This window comes from Eretmochelys imbricata, chromosome 24 (assembly GCF_965152235.1).
Source record: "Eretmochelys imbricata isolate rEreImb1 chromosome 24, rEreImb1.hap1, whole genome shotgun sequence".
NCBI classification, from domain to species: domain Eukaryota; kingdom Metazoa; phylum Chordata; order Testudines; family Cheloniidae; genus Eretmochelys; species Eretmochelys imbricata.
Genome location: NC_135595.1, coordinates 6,439,158 through 6,455,926, shown reverse-complemented (window position 1 = coordinate 6,455,926; position 16,769 = coordinate 6,439,158). Strand labels below are relative to the sequence as shown.

The 16,769-nt window shown below is 50.3% G+C and overlaps 1 protein-coding gene across 2 annotated transcripts in view; it reads left to right on the top strand.

Annotated features, from left to right (window-relative positions):
* LOC144279568 (nuclear receptor subfamily 2 group F member 5-like) overlaps positions 1–16,514 on the top strand; it is a 29,925-nt gene extending 13,411 nt beyond the window's left edge. Inside the window, exons 2-3 of one of the 2 annotated variants that reach the window (XM_077841130.1) lie at positions 7,422–7,946; positions 16,240–16,514. In XM_077841130.1, coding sequence (XP_077697256.1) covers positions 7,422–7,946; positions 16,240–16,514 — 800 coding nt within the window. Of the gene's footprint in view, positions 1–7,413; positions 7,947–16,239 lie in introns of both variants that reach the window. The other variant, XM_077841129.1, reaches the window with a different exon arrangement.
* Positions 16,515–16,769: the final 255 nt, after the last annotated feature.

The window sequence follows — 16,769 nt, the reverse complement described above, 5'->3', positions numbered from 1 at the left end:
TTGCGGATCCAAAAGGTTCAGAAATCAGGAGTCAGGGCTCCACTAAAACTGAGGTTATCTTATAAAATGTCATGATTTTTAAGCCAATCAACCTTGGGGTTCTTTTTGTTTGCCTTCTGGTTTCTCTGAGCCTTTCAGGGGTCAGGTTTCCAGCCCTTTCTTTGCAGCCACAGGGACCAGATCATTCGGGTTTTTTGCTTGTTTATAATGAAAGCTGAGATTCTCCCATGATTCCGGGAGCTGGGACCCGGAGAACAACAACAAAGATCAGTGGGACCGTTCCCCACCCTCCCTCCAATTACTCAACAAAACGAAAAAGCATGTCACTGACGAAGTGAGGCCAATTCGTGCCCCACCCCTTCGGCTTCACCTGCTCGGTGTCTTTGAGCGGGTACGTAGATGGTGGGAAAGGAGGCGTTGTGCATTGTGCACTGGACTAGGATGCAGGAGACCCAACTGAGCTCTGCCATTGGCCTACTGGATGGCCATGGGCAAATCACATCCCCTCTCTGTGCCTCAGTTTCCCCATCAGTAAAATGGGAACAATGCTTCTGACCTCCTTTATAAAGCACTGTGAGATCCACTGATGATAGAGCCAGGAGGCGTTGTTATTATCTGTGCTTTCCTAAAAGACATGATTTAGTTCAAGAACAGCCATTGGACTTGAAGCAGGAATTAGTTCAGGGAAGTCCTATGGCCCCCTACTATGCAGAAAGCCAGACTAGATGATCACAGTGGTCCCTTTTGGCCTTCCTCCCTGTGGATCTTTGCCTATACAGCACCCAACACAATGGGGCCCCAATCCTCATCAGAGGTGCTGGGCAAAAAGTTTATTCTCCTACTGTTTTAAGCCTGTCTGTGGTACTTACCTGGCCCCCATCTCCATTGTGTCTGAGCATTTCACACTGCATTTGCCCTCACAACCCCTCTGTGAGGCAGGGAAGTGCTATAATCCTGCTAGAGTGACTAAGTGACTTTCGCAAGGTCTCACAGGTAAGCTGTAGCAGAGCAGGAACCCAAAGGCAGCTTTCCTGGCTAGCACTGGTCCACCCTTCCTCTCCAGAGCCCAGGGCCAGCTGCCTCTGGGCTGATCTACAGCTTTTCCTTTGGCCCACGGGAGACATGCAAACGTCCTGTCACTCAGACTCCAAACCAGCAGATGCTGGGTTGTTGCTTAGCAAGTTGGAGTTCGTTTGAACCTGGATTTCACAGTGGGGGAGCGGGAAGAACTTATTTGAGTAAGAGGCTGAGAAAAATCTCTCTGTGAACGCCTGCAGAGCAAGAGAGATCAGGGTTGTGGGGCTTTCATTAGATCCTGTCTCTTAAAAAACAGGGTAGAGGAGACTCGTTCAAAATAAATCAAATCTCTTCTCCCGTGAGGACCACAGGGCCAGAATTCCAACGGCTAAAACACCGACAACTGGGGACTGATTTTTTGAAAAAGTTCCATCCATTTGCTCTGGGTTCTAATCCTGCCCTCACTGTACTGGCCAAGCGCCTTCCAGCCATGCACTAAGGGAGATGACTAATATCTGGTAATCTGGCTAACATCTTAGCTCCCCGTAGGCACCTACATAAAGTGGCCAAATAAGATTTCCAAGAGCTTTCTCTGAGAGCCAGGCAGTTCTCAGGTGATGAGAGCTTTTGAAAATCTACCCCTTCCCCACCTCATGTCAGAAATGGCTCGGCTGATTTGCTTCTGACTAGCTAAATTAATGGTCTCTTGCAGCACGTGTTAACTCCTTATGCTTAACAATCCGTTCCACCCTGAATGGAGCGGTGACCCATCTTTGAGTACCTTTCCCAGACCTGAAGAAGAGCTCCGTGTAAGCTTGAAAGCTCGTCTCTCTCACCAACAGAAGTTGGTCCAATAAGAGACAGTGCCTCACCCATCTTGTCTAGCTGAATTAAATCACTCCAGGACTGTGGAGGACATGTTCCTGGCCAACGGAGAGGGAGTGTTTTATTAGAGGAAAGGGGTAGGAATTAGGCACAAAAGGCATTCGAGCTGGTAGGGAATTTTCTGAGGTCTCGAGGATATGGGGTTTTTTTGGGAAAAGCTGAAACTTTTTGCAGCAAAAGGTGGGTTTGGACAAGGTTTTCGACTTGAATTTTTTTTGTCAAAACAGGACCCTTTGATATTTTCCAAAGGAAAAATTTCATTTTTTTTTCCTGGTTTGAAATGACATTTTGTTTTCCAATTCAAACTAAAGATAGCACAATTAAAACAAATTAAAGATGGTTGAAATAAAAATGAAACATCTAAATCATCAAAGCAAAATGTTTCTACTGACCTGATCTAAAGATTTTTTTTTCAGTCAGCAATTTTTATTTTTTGGAATTTCAACTTTTCCTCCTGATTCAGGATATGAAAAAATGCCAAAATCTCAGCCATTTTCCCACGATGGGAAAATCATTTGCCAGAAGCTGGGAATGGGTGACAGGGGATGGGTCACTCGGTGATGACCTGTTCCGTTCATTCCCTCTGGGGCACCTGGCTTTGGCCACTGTCGGAAGACAGGATGGACCTTTGGTCTGACCCAGTCTGGCCGTTCTTATGCTTTTATTTCCCATCTAGCTCTACTTGTAGCTTTAACTATAGAAACACTAATAACAACAAGAATGCCTCATGAGAGCGACCATCTATAAAGAGCTTGTCAGCTGTGGATCTCTATAGCAAACCGCTCCTGCACCAATGGTCTTCAGCTGCAGGTTTGTGACCTGTGCCCATGTGGTTTCGAAAGACAGATTTATCTGCTTAGCGAAAGCATCATCAGTGATTTGCAGAGCTTCGAGATGGCAGGGGAGAATTTCTTCCTAGCAAACAGGGAGCCCAGGCTGTTTTCTAGGGAGCAGAGTGGGCGCTAAGGCAGTTGGGTTCTAGTCCTGCTCCTGGAAGGGAAAGGGGTAAAAGCAGGCCGCTAGGAGGCAGGGCTTCCTACCGCTGTCCCTAATGTGCGTGATTAGAACATGCCACCGCTGTGCCTTAGTCTCCCTATTGGTAATACATCACCATGACATTGTACAGATTAACACTCAGACATTATTTATGACTGGGTCCCAAACCCATTGACGTCAGTGGTTTCAGGCCCTTAGAGGACAGCAGCGATAGAAATGCCAAGTGTTATCACAGTGTCAAATATTTTCACCTTCCTATTGCCAAGGAATGACTTTTTCATTCACAAACCTCTTTGCCCAGGTTACCCTCCCGCCCCACTCAGCTGCACTTGACCCATGGGTGGAGCCTGCTGCCGTTAAAACCAAACCCCAGAATGGGTGGGAGGGGGCATTTGCGCCTCTCCTAGGACGAAACCATCTGCCCCACTCAATATCACGGCATCACACCCCCCCATTTAGTGCTGTATATGGTCAAATTGCTGCGGGGAATTGGCCACCATTGCTGAAGTAGCTCCTACAGGCCCTGAGATCAGGGCCCCCATCATGCCAGATGCCGCACAGACACAGGGAGAGCCAGCCAGCCCCGACCCCAAAGGGCTCATGGTCTAACTCCAGTGGTTCTCAACCTATTTACCACTGTGGGCCGCATCCCATACTACCTGTATGGCCCTGAGGAGGTCACATGGGCCACAGCTCTGTGCTGATTGGGCCGCAAGCGGCTCGGGGGCCTCAGGTGGAGAACCACTGAACGAGACAAAAGGTGGAAGGAGACTCAGAAGCGACTCAGCCAGGGTACCCAACCGCCACGACTAGCACCTAGATCTCCTGAGCCCCACGCCGGTACCTTACCTGCTGTCCTACACTGCCTCCTTTAAAGGACCGCACCATGGTACCATCTGGCCACAGTGGATGCTGCAGCTCTCCGGCTGCTAGATTCTTTGAATCCTGGCAAACTCGCCCGATTAAGAGGCACAGGCTGGCTCTCTTAACTGCTAAGTGACACGTGGGATTTCAAAGCCACATCCACAAGGCCTGTCTCCTCTGGTAAAAGAGTCTAAAGTTTTCATTTTTTGACCTTTTGGTAACTCAACGTTTCCATTTTTCAGATTTTTACTTAAAAGGGCAAAGCCATTCTTAGAAAGGTAGCAATCGAAAGGAAACATTTTGGTTCGGGTCAAACAAAACATTTTGTTCAATCTGAAAAGAATTTTTTTCCGATTTGCTGAAAATGCTGAAAAATTTCATGTGCGGGTCAAGCTAAAACAATTCCCCTTCCCCTCCCCCCAACTTTTCAGACCTGCCAGCAAACCAAAAGACCTGTCATACACAGCTCTAGCTGGAATCTCAAAGCCAAGATCCTTGGGCTACTACAGGGGTATTTGAGGGTGAAACTGACTCATAACAAAGTTACATTGACCAGTGTCACTCTGTCTAGCTCAGGGTTTTACACGGCTGCGCATCATCGCAATATCTGGGCACATTCCATTTAAAATCTATAGCAAGAGCAAAATCCCCTAGTGGATTTCATGGAGTCCCTGGCACTTTTCCCTTTTAGGGGTCAAAACTCCACTTGGGGCAGGCTCCTTTTAGGGGTTGGAGTTTTTTCAGATTTTATTAATTTCCTATTTTTGTTTGGTTTGTATGTGTTTGAGTGCAGACAGGGTGTCTGTGTTGGTTCGGGGTAGATGGAGTGTCTGCATTGAGATTCAGGGACAGACTGGGGGTCAGTATTAGGGGTAGATGGGATGTCTGTGTTGGGGTTCCGGGGTAGATGGGGCGTCAGCGTTGCAAGTGTGAAGAGGCAGCGCTAAGACAGTCAGCCTCTGGATTTGACTGATCTCCCCAGGGAGTTTGTTCCATAGCCAGATTCTCCCCCAACCCCCCTCCATTACAGTATAATGTTCCTGTGAGAGCTGGGAGAAATGCCAGAAAATAAAACAGGATCAATGGTGAAAAGTAAATTTAATTTTAAAAGTTCTTTCAGTCTGAATCATCTCAGGTCTTAGTCAACAAAAGATTTTTTTTGTCTCCTGTAGAAGGAGCCTAGTTCTCCATTTGCCCTACACCTTGTGCAGTCATTTCCACTAGTGAACGCCGGTGTGAAACTCTGCCATTCTGGTGTGGTAGCACTTTGCACCAGGGGCAAGGACAGCACAAGGTGCAGGGCAGGGGAGAATCTGAGTTTTAAATGTTTATTGCTAGCAAGCCATCTAGAAGGCAGTGTGGCTGAGTATATGGAAGACGGGGCCCTCAGCAGCCCTGGGTTCTGTTCCTAGCTCTGCAACTGGCCTGGGTGGGTGACCGTAGGCAAGTCACTGCCTTGCTCTGTGCCTCAGTTTCCCCATCTGCAAAATGGGAATAATGCTATTGATCCTCCTTTGTGAAGCACTTTGAGACCTATGGATGAAAAGTGCCGTATAACAGCTAGGGATGAGGATAATAATAATAATAATGATTAAACCCCAGGCTTCAGGGTTCAAACGAAGCTCTAACTATTAAGAATCAGGATGAGACCTTCATGGGGGCAGATTTTCCCACTTCTGCCTTCTACAGGGTTCTATACCTTCCTCTAAAGCAGCAGGTGCTGGGCGCTGCGGGAGACAGACCACTGGGCTAGATGGACCTCGGGTCTGATGCAGTCTGGCAATGCCTGTGTTCCTAATCAGACAAGATTTGCTTTTTACTTTTCTAATTAACACGCCAGTCTGGACCCAGCTCTTCCCCCAGGCTGGTGTCAATCTGGAGCAACTCCAAGGAAGCCCACAGAGGTACACTGCTGTGACCAGACTCGGCTGTTCTCATTTTCCTAGGGGCGGCAGCAGGGAATGCTAGACTGCGGTGGTGCCCTGAACTCAGAGCTTGGGCAATAAAGATCAACGGCCACGTTTACGGCAATGGCACCTGCAGGTCCCAGAGGCCTCAGCAGGGACTGTGTGTGCTCAGCACTCTTGAAAAAAACTCAGACCTTAAACACAGGAATCCTGAGTCCCTCTGGTCTGGTATCCTGTCTCCGAAAGCATTTGGGGCTAGATGCCTCAGAGGACACCCCCTAGTGGACATCGGTGGAATAACCTACTCCTGGAGGAAGTTCCTTCCTGACCTCATCAGGGAGTGGCTAGCTCACGCCCTGAAGCCGGAGAGTTTATAGCCCTTATAAATTTACCACCATCTAAACCAGGTATAAATCTACCCACCTCAGCAGTCAGATTCCCCCCCTCCCCACTGTGGTTCTTACCGTCTTCGTGACCTTCTTTTCTTTTCTCCCTCTAGACTCATATGATTGATTAGTTGCTTTTAATGAGTTGATTTCTCCCTGACTTAATTCTCTTTTGATCGGAGGCCTGGCCTGTTTCAGAAAGACGTGTCGTACCTGTGCCAGGGTGATTAAATCTCACCCCTCAGGGCACAGAGGATTCAGAGGTCGCTGAAATCTCACGACATGAATGCCTGAGACATTGCGAAGGTTGTAGGAACAGACCTCTGATTATACAGGGTTTCAGCAACCTCATTATTACCTGCCGTTGGCAGCTTGGGCCCAAATCTCACAAGCTTCCCCACTGAACACAACTCCCGAACCCTAAACTAGAGCTGGTTGGGAACTTCCCGGCCAAACGATTTGCATCGGAAAATGCAGAGGGAGGAGAAAGCCCATTGCCTCCAGGGACAGGAGCTTGGCCCTGAGACTCGGCCGACCCCGCAGCTAAAAAGCTGGGAACATGCTGGAGAAAAGAGACCTTAGACAAAGCAGTGAAGATTTAGTCTGACTTTTTAGGAAGCTTTGGTTGATCCCTAGTAAATGGAAACCAAGATGTCACTCACCTTCCCTCTCCCAGCCCCCTTCCCCTCCCAGCCCAGCCCAGCCCTTTACTTTGCTGTTCTTTTGCTTGTTTTGTGATTATTTTGTGGGGGAGGGAATAAATACGGAAAATTCTAAGAGAGTGACCCACCCCAGGTAGCCAGGTGGGGAGGGAGCTCATCTGAGATGTGGGAGACCAAGGTCCGAGTCCCTGGCCTTACTTTCCAGCCAGCCCTGCCCTAAGTGTCATCTGCATCTCGGCCCCCTCCCCCAGTCGCCTTTTGTTCAAAGCCCATTTAATGCCCCCCGCAACCCAGTGATTCTTTCTTTCTTTATTGGTATTAGATTAGAGGCCCCCAGCCAAGATCAGAATCCCACCTAGATGCCTCTGCCCCCAAAGAGCTTCTAATCTAGATAGGCAAGGTGGTCAAAGGGTGGGCGAGGGAAACAGAGGCACAGAGCGGAGAAGCAATTTGCCTGGGCCAGGACAGTCACAAGGCCCAATTCTTTGACGGGGAGTCATTGCAGCCTTGGTGTCTTGCAAGTCCCCAGAGAAGGGAAGCGATTTGGCTCCGATCAAGGGCAGAACTGGGATTAGAACCAAGTTATCCGAGTCTCAGGCCAGGTGGCTACAGATAGAACCAGAGCACCTCTGCTAGCCCCCTGCTTTCCCTGCCGCTGTTCCTATGGTGATCCCGTCTCTTCTCTTCCCTCCCACCCACCGCAGCCGTGCAACGGGGACGCATGGCCCACACGCAGACCAGCCCCGGCCAGTACCTGCTGAACAACGGAGACCCTTACAATGGCCACTCCTACCTGACCGGCTTCATCTCCCTGCTGCTGAGGGCTGAGCCCTATCCAACCTCCCGCTACGGGGCCCAGTGCCTGCAGTCCAACATCATGGGCATCGAGAACATCTGCGAGCTGGCCGCCCGCCTGCTCTTCAGCGCCATCGAGTGGGCCAAGAACATCCCCTTCTTCCCCGACTTCCAGCTCTCCGACCAGGTGTCCCTGCTGCGCATGACCTGGAGCGAGCTCTTCGTGCTCAATGCCGCCCAGTGCTCTATGCCGCTGCACGTGGCCCCGCTGCTGGCGGCCGCCGGCCTCCACGCCTCGCCCATGTCAGCCGACCGGGTGGTGGCCTTCATGGACCACATCCGGGTCTTCCAGGAGCAGGTGGAGAAGCTCAAGGCCCTGCACGTCGACTCGGCGGAGTACTCCTGCCTCAAAGCCATCGCTCTGTTCACACCAGGTGAGCGGGGCTCAGGGGCGGGGCTGGGGCAGATCTCTCCCCCCATTGGTGATTCCTGTCTCAAGCCCCTCCCCTTGTTTGCATCAGGTGAGTTGCAGCAAGGGGCAGGGACGGGGCTAGAGCAGGTGACCTGTGTCTTTGAAAGCTGTCACCTTGTGCATGCCAGGGGCGTTGTGCTGGGGGACGGGGGCAGGTCTGTCTCCCGTTTGTAGCTGCCTCCTCCCTATCCTTAGGGCTGGTGACAAATCTTTCATTGTGGCTTTCAGCACAAATTTTTCACCTCATTTGACATTTTCTCAATGGGATCCGTCACCTTTTGGCTTTGAGGAGTCCCTTCACCTCCAGGGAGAGAACAGGGTGGGGCAGGAAAGGTGGAAAAAATGTTCATTTCTGTTTTCAGTGTCAGGATTTTACTTGGCTGGTGACGTTCACCTTGTTTGGCCGCGTTTGTTTCACGTTCTGCTGTTTTGGTCAGTTTCACTTTCGCCTGCTAGAGCAAAATGCTGGTGCTCCTTAGGGTTTTCAGGATCACAAGAGAATTGCACCAAAAAAAGTCATGAAATGTTTCCATTAATATCAGGTTTTGTTAAATCTCCTCCTTTTTAAAACACAAGCCTAATTTGCAGAGGTTGGAACTAAACTGACAGTGCGGTGTTGCCAATGCTCTTGATTTTATCGTGAGTTTCACAATTTTTGCTAGTTTTCTTAAAGCCCCAGCTCCTGGACTCATGTGACTATGTGAGACTCTTCGCTTTATTCTTTCTCAGCTTTTCTTTTGTCGTAGCAGAAAAAAAGCTTGGAAACCACGACCTCTAAAGGGTAAAAAGCCCCAAAAGACAAAAACCAAAGCACAAAGGGTGAATGCAAAGAAACCCAAATTAATTCTCTTTTAAAAAATCTTATTTTGAAGCCAATCTCATGGTTAGGTGGGGGTGGGGGGAATCTGACTTATGATTTTTGGACACATGGGGTTCTAACAGTCTTTCTAAAAGTGAACTTCAAAGCAAAAAAAAAATTAAAAAGAGTTAAACCCTGATTTGTGTGTTCAGTGCCCCATCTCCATGGATCAGGCCATGAGCTGCATCCAGCAGTGAAATCAGCTGTAGTTCATTTCTCTCAATCCTTCCTCCAGATTTTCAGAAAAATTTAACATCCAGCAGCTCTCATTGAGGCACCTAAACACCAATAAAGGGGCCAGATTTCCAAGACTGCGCTGAGCACCCAGTAGCTTGCATTGTTCTCTATGGAAACTACTGGATTATAATTCTCAATAGACGCTGCTGGTGGCTGAGTCTGTTTGAAAATCTGGCTCTTGGTAGTTTTCGGCTTAATTAACATTCATCAGGCGGAATTTTGAGACACACGATTTACTTGATTAAAAAAACGGCAATTCATCAAAACCCAAATTGTTATCAGAATGGGGTCTGTTTCGATGAACCTCCCAACTTAGGGTGACCAGATAGCAACTGTGAAAAAACGGGACGGGGGTCGGGGGTGTGGGGGTAATAGGTGCCTATATAAGAAAAAATCCCCCCAAATGGGACTGTTCCTATAAAAACAGAACATCTGGTCATCCTATCCCAACTCAAACAATTACTAGGGAAAGAAACCGATGAGATTGTCAAAATATTTCATTTCTGACATTTGCAAAACCAAAAAGAGTCCGTTTTCCGAGACGAAACAATTGTTTGTTTTGAAATGTTTTAATAAGAAGGTTGGCGTGGAAATAAAACATTTCAAAATGATCAAAGGAAAATGTTTCAACTGACCTGACCCAATTTCCCCCCCGCCCCAAGCTTTTGGTTTGCAAACATTTTTGAGATTTCGATTTTACATCCTGATTCAGGGTATGCGATTTTTTTTTTTTTTGATATCTCAAAAATTTGCGTGGGTCAGGAAAACTCTTTCTGGCCCCGCTGTGAGCATAGGATGGATTATAGCTAATACCATGACTTTGGGCATTCTCCGTTGCCCTGCATCTTGCGCAGTTATTTAGGCTGATGCACAGTGAATGCAGACCACTACCGTTCTGATCCAGGAGCCTCTTACACTCACTTTGCACTGATGACTCTTTTCTCAGGGGCCTCAATCCACACAGGAATCCAGGGCTTAGCTCTGGTTTCCTCTTCGCTAGGCGACTCTCCTTGAACTCGGAGGTTTGCCCTGCACGGAACCTGCAGCAAAGTCACTGTGCTGGGCTTGTGACATCAGCCGTTGCCGGCGCAGGGGGTTGTGAGGTCAAAATCACAGAGGGGTATGACTTCACTGCCGTGCTGCGTGGGAGAACCAGCAGTGCGGCTTGGCGTTCAATGAGGAGCAGTCGTTAGAAAAAACGACTACCCACAGCAGCACAAGAGGGCGGGGGCGTTTCCTTGTTCTGATTTTCCACGCTCACTCTGGTGCGGGAAAATCCACATGGACGTGCTAGCTGGGGTCAGGGTGGAATCTGGCATACGCTCCCTTTGTACTGAACTGCACAGCGAGGCATATAATTAGGTTGGGTCTTCCAGCACTGGTTGTAGATGGAGAAATATGGATGGGTTATTGGTCTATTCCAGCAGAACAGGGCTGGATCATAAGTCTCTGAGGACACGGTAGGCAGGTGACCTGCAGACTGGAGAGCTTAGACATTTGTTCCGGTCTGGCAAAAAGCAGGATCAATGGATCAATAGACCTGGCAAGTCTGGTATTCCTAACCACACAGGGAAATTAATCTGAGAGCAGATGTCCCTAAAAAAGTCTAGACATTTGCACTCAATTCAGGCCTGCATTTCCAAGAGTCAGCTGCGACATTCGAGTCAGCGGATAGATTGACCCCTGATCACCTACGGATGGGGTTTTAGAGCAGAAACCCAGTGAAGAATCAGCCCTTCTAAATTAAGGTTAAAATCCCCCATCTGATTCTAGTCAGGAAGGGATGATATCCACTGGGTGGATTAGTGATCTGTAGGTCTGTTCTATTACTGACAGGTAGGAATCACTGAAAATCTTGAGTCAAGTCCCCTCTGCCTAAATTACAAGATTGGCTAAAAAACCATGAGGGATTTTACACAATTCTCTTGCAGTGCTGGAAACCTGACAGAATGCCAGCATTTTGCGAGTTCAGGAGAAAGCGAAGCTGATTAAAAACAGACCGTGACACTAAGGCGGTTCATTGAATCAGGGAAGTCAAAAACCCGGCAAAGAAAAAACAGAAATGAACATTCCCCCCCCCCCCCCCCGACCTCCCCGCTTTCCTCTCCCTCGTGGTGATTTCTTTTTCAATGGCAAATGTGGGCTTCATGTTTTCAAGCTTCTAACTGCAACCGGCAGGGTGAGAAAGGTACTTAAAAAAAAAAAAATTAAAAAGCAGAAGAAAGAATGAAAGCTGAGATTCTCCCATCATCCTCTGATGCCAGGAGCTGGAGCTTTAAGGAAAACCAGCTGTTGTCACGAGAGGAATGGCGAAGCCTTGAGAGCTGAAGCTCAGGGCTGGCATGGTTGCCCCTCCATCAGAGAATAGCCACCAGTGTGCCCCTTACGCAAGCGATCACACCGTACCTGACCCCGGGCAATCCCCATGGGAGCCATGCGAAGACAGCTAGAGAGAGGACTTTGGAGCACCTGCATCAAATGTCATCGATCAGGCTCATCTCAGTGTGAAATATGGTCAGGTTTGCTTCATGGGGGCCCTGTCATCCTTTGATGCCAGCCTCCCAGGGGCCAGTTATTACAGTAGCACCCAGAGGCCACAGCTGCTCTTGCTGCCCCATCGTGCTAGGTGCTGTACCATGCCTAGTAAAAGATCCTGCCCCAAAGAGCTTATAACCTTATGATTTGCCCAAGGCCACCCAGCAAAACCAGCAATAGAACCCAGGTCTTCTAGACCACCTCCCTCACCACTAGACCACACTGCCTTTATTGTCCTCTGCCTCCCAGCCTCAGTGACAATGCGTTTTGCTGCCCCAGGGCAACTCTTTGTGGTCCATCTGTGTGCCACTTCACAGATCCCATCTCCTGTCTCGATCCAATTCGCCATTTGTCCCACGCTGTGCACAACCGCTCACACCAGGGCCAAGTGCCAGCCTGTTAGATAGCACCATGCAGGGCACACAGAGAATCGACCCCTTTTTCCGGTCAAGGCAGTGCGTGCAGCAGGGCAAGCGGCCTCAGCAGCCGTACACTGCCCTCTGCCCCGGCACGCTGCCAGCCCTGACTGGCAGACGAGCCGAGAAGAGAGCTCCGTTTCCAGGCCACTGACCAGTGACATTTGGTCTCGACCCCATCTGGGCCAGGCTGCATGTACCCCCTTTTCCATCCCCTGAGCCAGCCGGTCTTACTCAACTCGAGTTAATTCCCCTAACCATTTAGAGCCAGAACGTGGATTGGTTTTTAGAAGGGGAACTTCCCAGGCTTCCCTCATCCCCACTTTCCCCCCAAATAAATTTTCACTGTCAAGCAATTCCTAGTGTGGGATTCATTTTCAGGGACACCCCCCCACACACACACAATGAGTTTTCCCCCAGTGCTGCTAGCTCTTGTGGTTTTATCGCAAGTCTCCTGATATTTCATCTGGTTTTTAAAGCCCCAGCTCCTGGAGTCATGTGACAATGTATAAATCTCGGCTTTCAATTACCAAAACCACAAAATTTCTAGCCCTTGTGGGAGCATAGAAAAGCTTGAAATTGTGACTCCCCTAAAGGATGAAAAGCGGAAGGGAAATAAAAAAAACAGCCTCAGATTTATTTATTTTTTTACATCTCCGGGCCAGCAAGCTTGGGGATCACAGCTAAGTTCCTGCTCCCCCCGCCCCGTTGTAAAACCGTTGCTGCCAGTCATTGGCCTGGCTGTCTCTGTGCTAGAGTCAAAGGGGCCTGGTCTGGAAGAGAAGAGGAAGCGGGTCAGGATTGAGGGACATCAGTCAAGCTGTGGGGGGGACGAGGGCTGGAATAGCAGGGGGCTGCATGTTGCAATTGAGGGGCATCAAGGGGAACATCATGGCTGGTAGAGCAGGATGGGGTGTGGTCAGGAGTGAGGTGCATTGGCAGAACTGTGGGGAGAGGGGGTCCTAGGGGTGGAATAGCAAGAGCTGTAGTTTGCACTAGGGGCCATCAGCGGAGCTCTGTGGGGGAAGCAGGGTGGGACGCGGAACAGGACTAAGCTGCATCCGCAGAGCCAAATGGCATGAGTAACCTGGAGCCTGGCCTGCTGCTTTCGCCACTTCCCTGGGGCCATGAGTCCAGGCGGCGTGCGACGTGAGAGCCTTTGCTCTGCGGCTCTCCGGCTAGTCTGGACTGTAAAAATAACTCCTCTTAACCCTCTCCTGTCATCAGCTCAGATCCCAACAGCCCCTACCCTGCCACGAGGGAAACTGATCCGACATTTCCCACCCTGGCCAACATCAGCTCCAGCCACGGTAGCGCCGCTGGGCGCTCTAGTGTAGACAGGCGACCTTCCCAACAGCTCTGAGCAGGTGACTCATCTAGGCTAAGGCTCCTGAGGTGGCTCACACCAGTAAGAAGGAGGCAGCGTGGACTAGTGGCTAAGGTCAGGCAGGGCTCTCACGAGACCTAGGTTTTATTCCTGGCTCTGCCACTGACCTGCTGTGTGATCTTGGGTAAGTCACTTTGCCACTCCCTGCCTCCGTTTCCCCACCCACTCTTGGTCTGTCTGGTCAATTTTGATGACAAGTTCTTGCGGGTAGGATCTGTCTCTTGCTAAGTGTATGTATAGCACCTGGCACGATGGGGCCATGATCTCAGACGGGGGAGGGATGCGTTGGGGGACGGGTCCCTATGCCTCTGCTTCCACTCCAACATTTGGTCGGGTTTGTCAATTGAGACTTAAGCTCTGCAGAGCAGAGGCTGGATGTGCAGCGCCTGGCACTGCAGGGCCCTGATCTCAGCTGGGATCTCTAGGAGCTGCCATAATAACGAAGCCACCACACTGGGGAGATTTTTGCAAGACACCCCTAGGGCAGCCAACGGACTGAGGCACAAACCGCCCGGCCCCTCTCCCTCACTGCACCTCCCAGGCACCCCACCCGCCCAGCCCCTTGGTGGCCTTTGGAGGAAGGTTGGCATGCTGAGCGTTTTTAGGAGCCAGCTATTGTCAGCAGCGTTGGAGCCATTCTTTCAGCCCGGGCTAAATGTCTGTGTAATAGCTGGGCCGCGTTTGAAAGGCTGCGGGTGTGAATGTCTTAGCTCCGAGCCCCCTTTCAGAGCTGTCAATAGTGGTTATGGCCCCCGACTGAATGGCGAGAGCTCATTCAGGGCCGTGAAAGGAGCCCCTTCTCCTTTGCCTCAATTCAGGCCGTGAATTGAGCAAACTCAGCTGGGCTGGGGGCATCCTTTATTGCAGGGTGGGAAACACCAATCTTCACCCTGCTCCTCGCACACTGGGCCCTAGGGGAACCGCTCCTCCTTTGAGGATGAATGGCTGGGATTGGGGAGATGTGTTTGGAAGGAGCCTGGGGGTGAGCATTGCTCTAGAGAGAATAGGCCACTGGGAGATGTAGAGGGCAAGGCAGGGAGGAGTTTGTGAATCTAGCCTCCTGGGGATTGAGGATGAGGCTGCATTGGGCGAAGGGGTTTGGAAAGGTGAGGAATGGAAAGCTCGCTTCTCTTTGATCACGGAGATGTTTATCGGCACCTTCCATCCCAAAGGGTCTCGAGAAAGGAAATTGCGGCAATCGCTGTTACGATGCAGCCACTGCTGGGGTGGGACGTGGCAGCTTTTGGAACAGCACACAAAAACGCTGCGCACGTTTTAGGGCCGGAAGGGAAAACTAGCGTACGCAGCACAGCGGGTTGAAAACCTCAAACCGAAGTGCCCGCTGTTTCCGTTGGGCCGGGTTTGAAACAGACCCATTTCTCACCCGGAAAATGATGTTCCCCAGGGTCGTTTAACAATTGAAATCATCACTGAAGATTTTCCTTTATGAAAGAATCTGGCTTTTGGTAAAACTGTGCCACGGAGAAAGAAAAGCCCAGAATCTGTAGCCATGGATTTCGTTACTGCAAAAATGGCCATTTTTATGCCCCCAAAGAGTTTTCATTTAGAACCTTTCCCTTAGCGCTGGTGTCCAGCTGATGCTGGGGGGCGGGACTTTTGGCAGGACATTGTGTAGCATATTGCAGTTTAAACAAGACTCTGACGCGAATTGCCTTCCTCGGCCAAAGGTCACGGAACTAATGAGCCCAGGTGGCTAGCAGTTTGGTTCAGGAATTATACAAACTGTAAAACCCGTTCACTTACCACAACCAGCGTGCAGCTAAAATTGGGGACTGAGATTCAGGCCTCTCTGGGTTCTAGTTCCACCTGAAATCTTGTGGCAGTCAATTGACTTATCAGTGCCTCAGTTTCCCATGTTCTCTGGTCTCTCCACATCCAGCCCCTCTCTGTTGTTTGTTACATCACGTGCATAACTGGGTTGGGAACTGCTTGGAGGCAGGTACTGTGTCTGTTTGATCAGCCTGTAATGTGCCTAACAAGCTTCTGGTCATCGATTTGATCCCCATTGCCAGGGAGTCCCACAGGTTAATTGACTATGCTAGGGAGACCCACAGGTTAACCTTTGCTGTGGCAGGGAGTCCTACAAGTTATTAGTATTAATAGGAGCATTGCCAGCAGGTCGAGGGAAGAGATTATTCCCCTCTATTTGGCACTGGTCAGGCCACAGCTGGAGATTTGCATCCAGTTTGGGCCCCCCACTACAGAAGAGATTTGAACAAATTGGAGAAAGTCCAGCGGAGGGCAACGAAAATTATTAGGGGCCTGGGGCACATGACTTACGAGGAGAGGCTGAGGGAACTGGGGTTATTTAGTCTGTAGAAGAAAAGAGTGAGGGGGGTTTTGATACCTGAAGAGGGGTTTCAAAGAGGATGGAGCTCAGCTGTTCTCAGTGGTGGCAGATGACAGAATGAGGAGTAACGGTCACAAGTTGCAGTTGGGGAGGTCTAGGTTGGCTATTAGGAAACACTGTTTCGCTAGGAGGGTGGTGAAGCACTGGAATGGGTTACCTAGGGAGGCGGTGGAATCTCCATCCTTAGAGGTTTTTAAGGCCTGGCTTGACAAAGCCCTGGCTGGGATGATTTAGTTGGGGTTGGTCCTGTTTTGAGCAGGGGGTTGGACTAGATGACCTCCTGAGGTCTCTTCCAAGCCAATATTCTATGATTCTAAATTAGCCCCAACTGTGACCTGTGGCAGGGAGTTCCGCAGATTAACCCTACCCCTGCCCTGCAGAACTGTCCCGTACAGGCTGCAACTGAGAGCCGTGTTCCCTCACCCGCCTCCTCCCTTGCTCTCCTTGCAGACGCAGTGGGCCTTTCAGATCTGGGCCCCGTGGAGAGTATCCAGGAGAAGTCGCAGTGCGCCCTGGAGGAGTATGTCCGGAATCAGTACCCCAATCAGCCCAGCCGCTTTGGAAGGCTGCTGCTCCGCATGCCCTCCCTGCGCATCGTCTCCGCGCCCGTCATCGAGCAGCTGTTCTTCGTCCGCCTGGTGGGCAAGACGCCAATCGAGACCTTAATCCGGGACATGCTGCTGTCGGGATCTAGCTTCAACTGGCCCTACATCCCCATGCAGTGAGGAGGGCGGCAGGAGGAGCTGGGCTTTCCGGGGCAGCGGAGACGCACCCCTGGATTCCATCCGGAGCAGGAAGGATCGCTGTGAGCCCTCCCTGCTTTGGAGGAACGGGCAGGACTCACCGGAACGGGTTGACGGTCCCATGGCGTTGGGGCATGGGGCGTGAGGCCCAGCGTCTGGACTCCGGAGAACAAAAGGGGAGTGGAACTGATTCTTGAAGGGGTTGATTCTCAAAAGGCCCTTCCTGTTCCCTTTCCA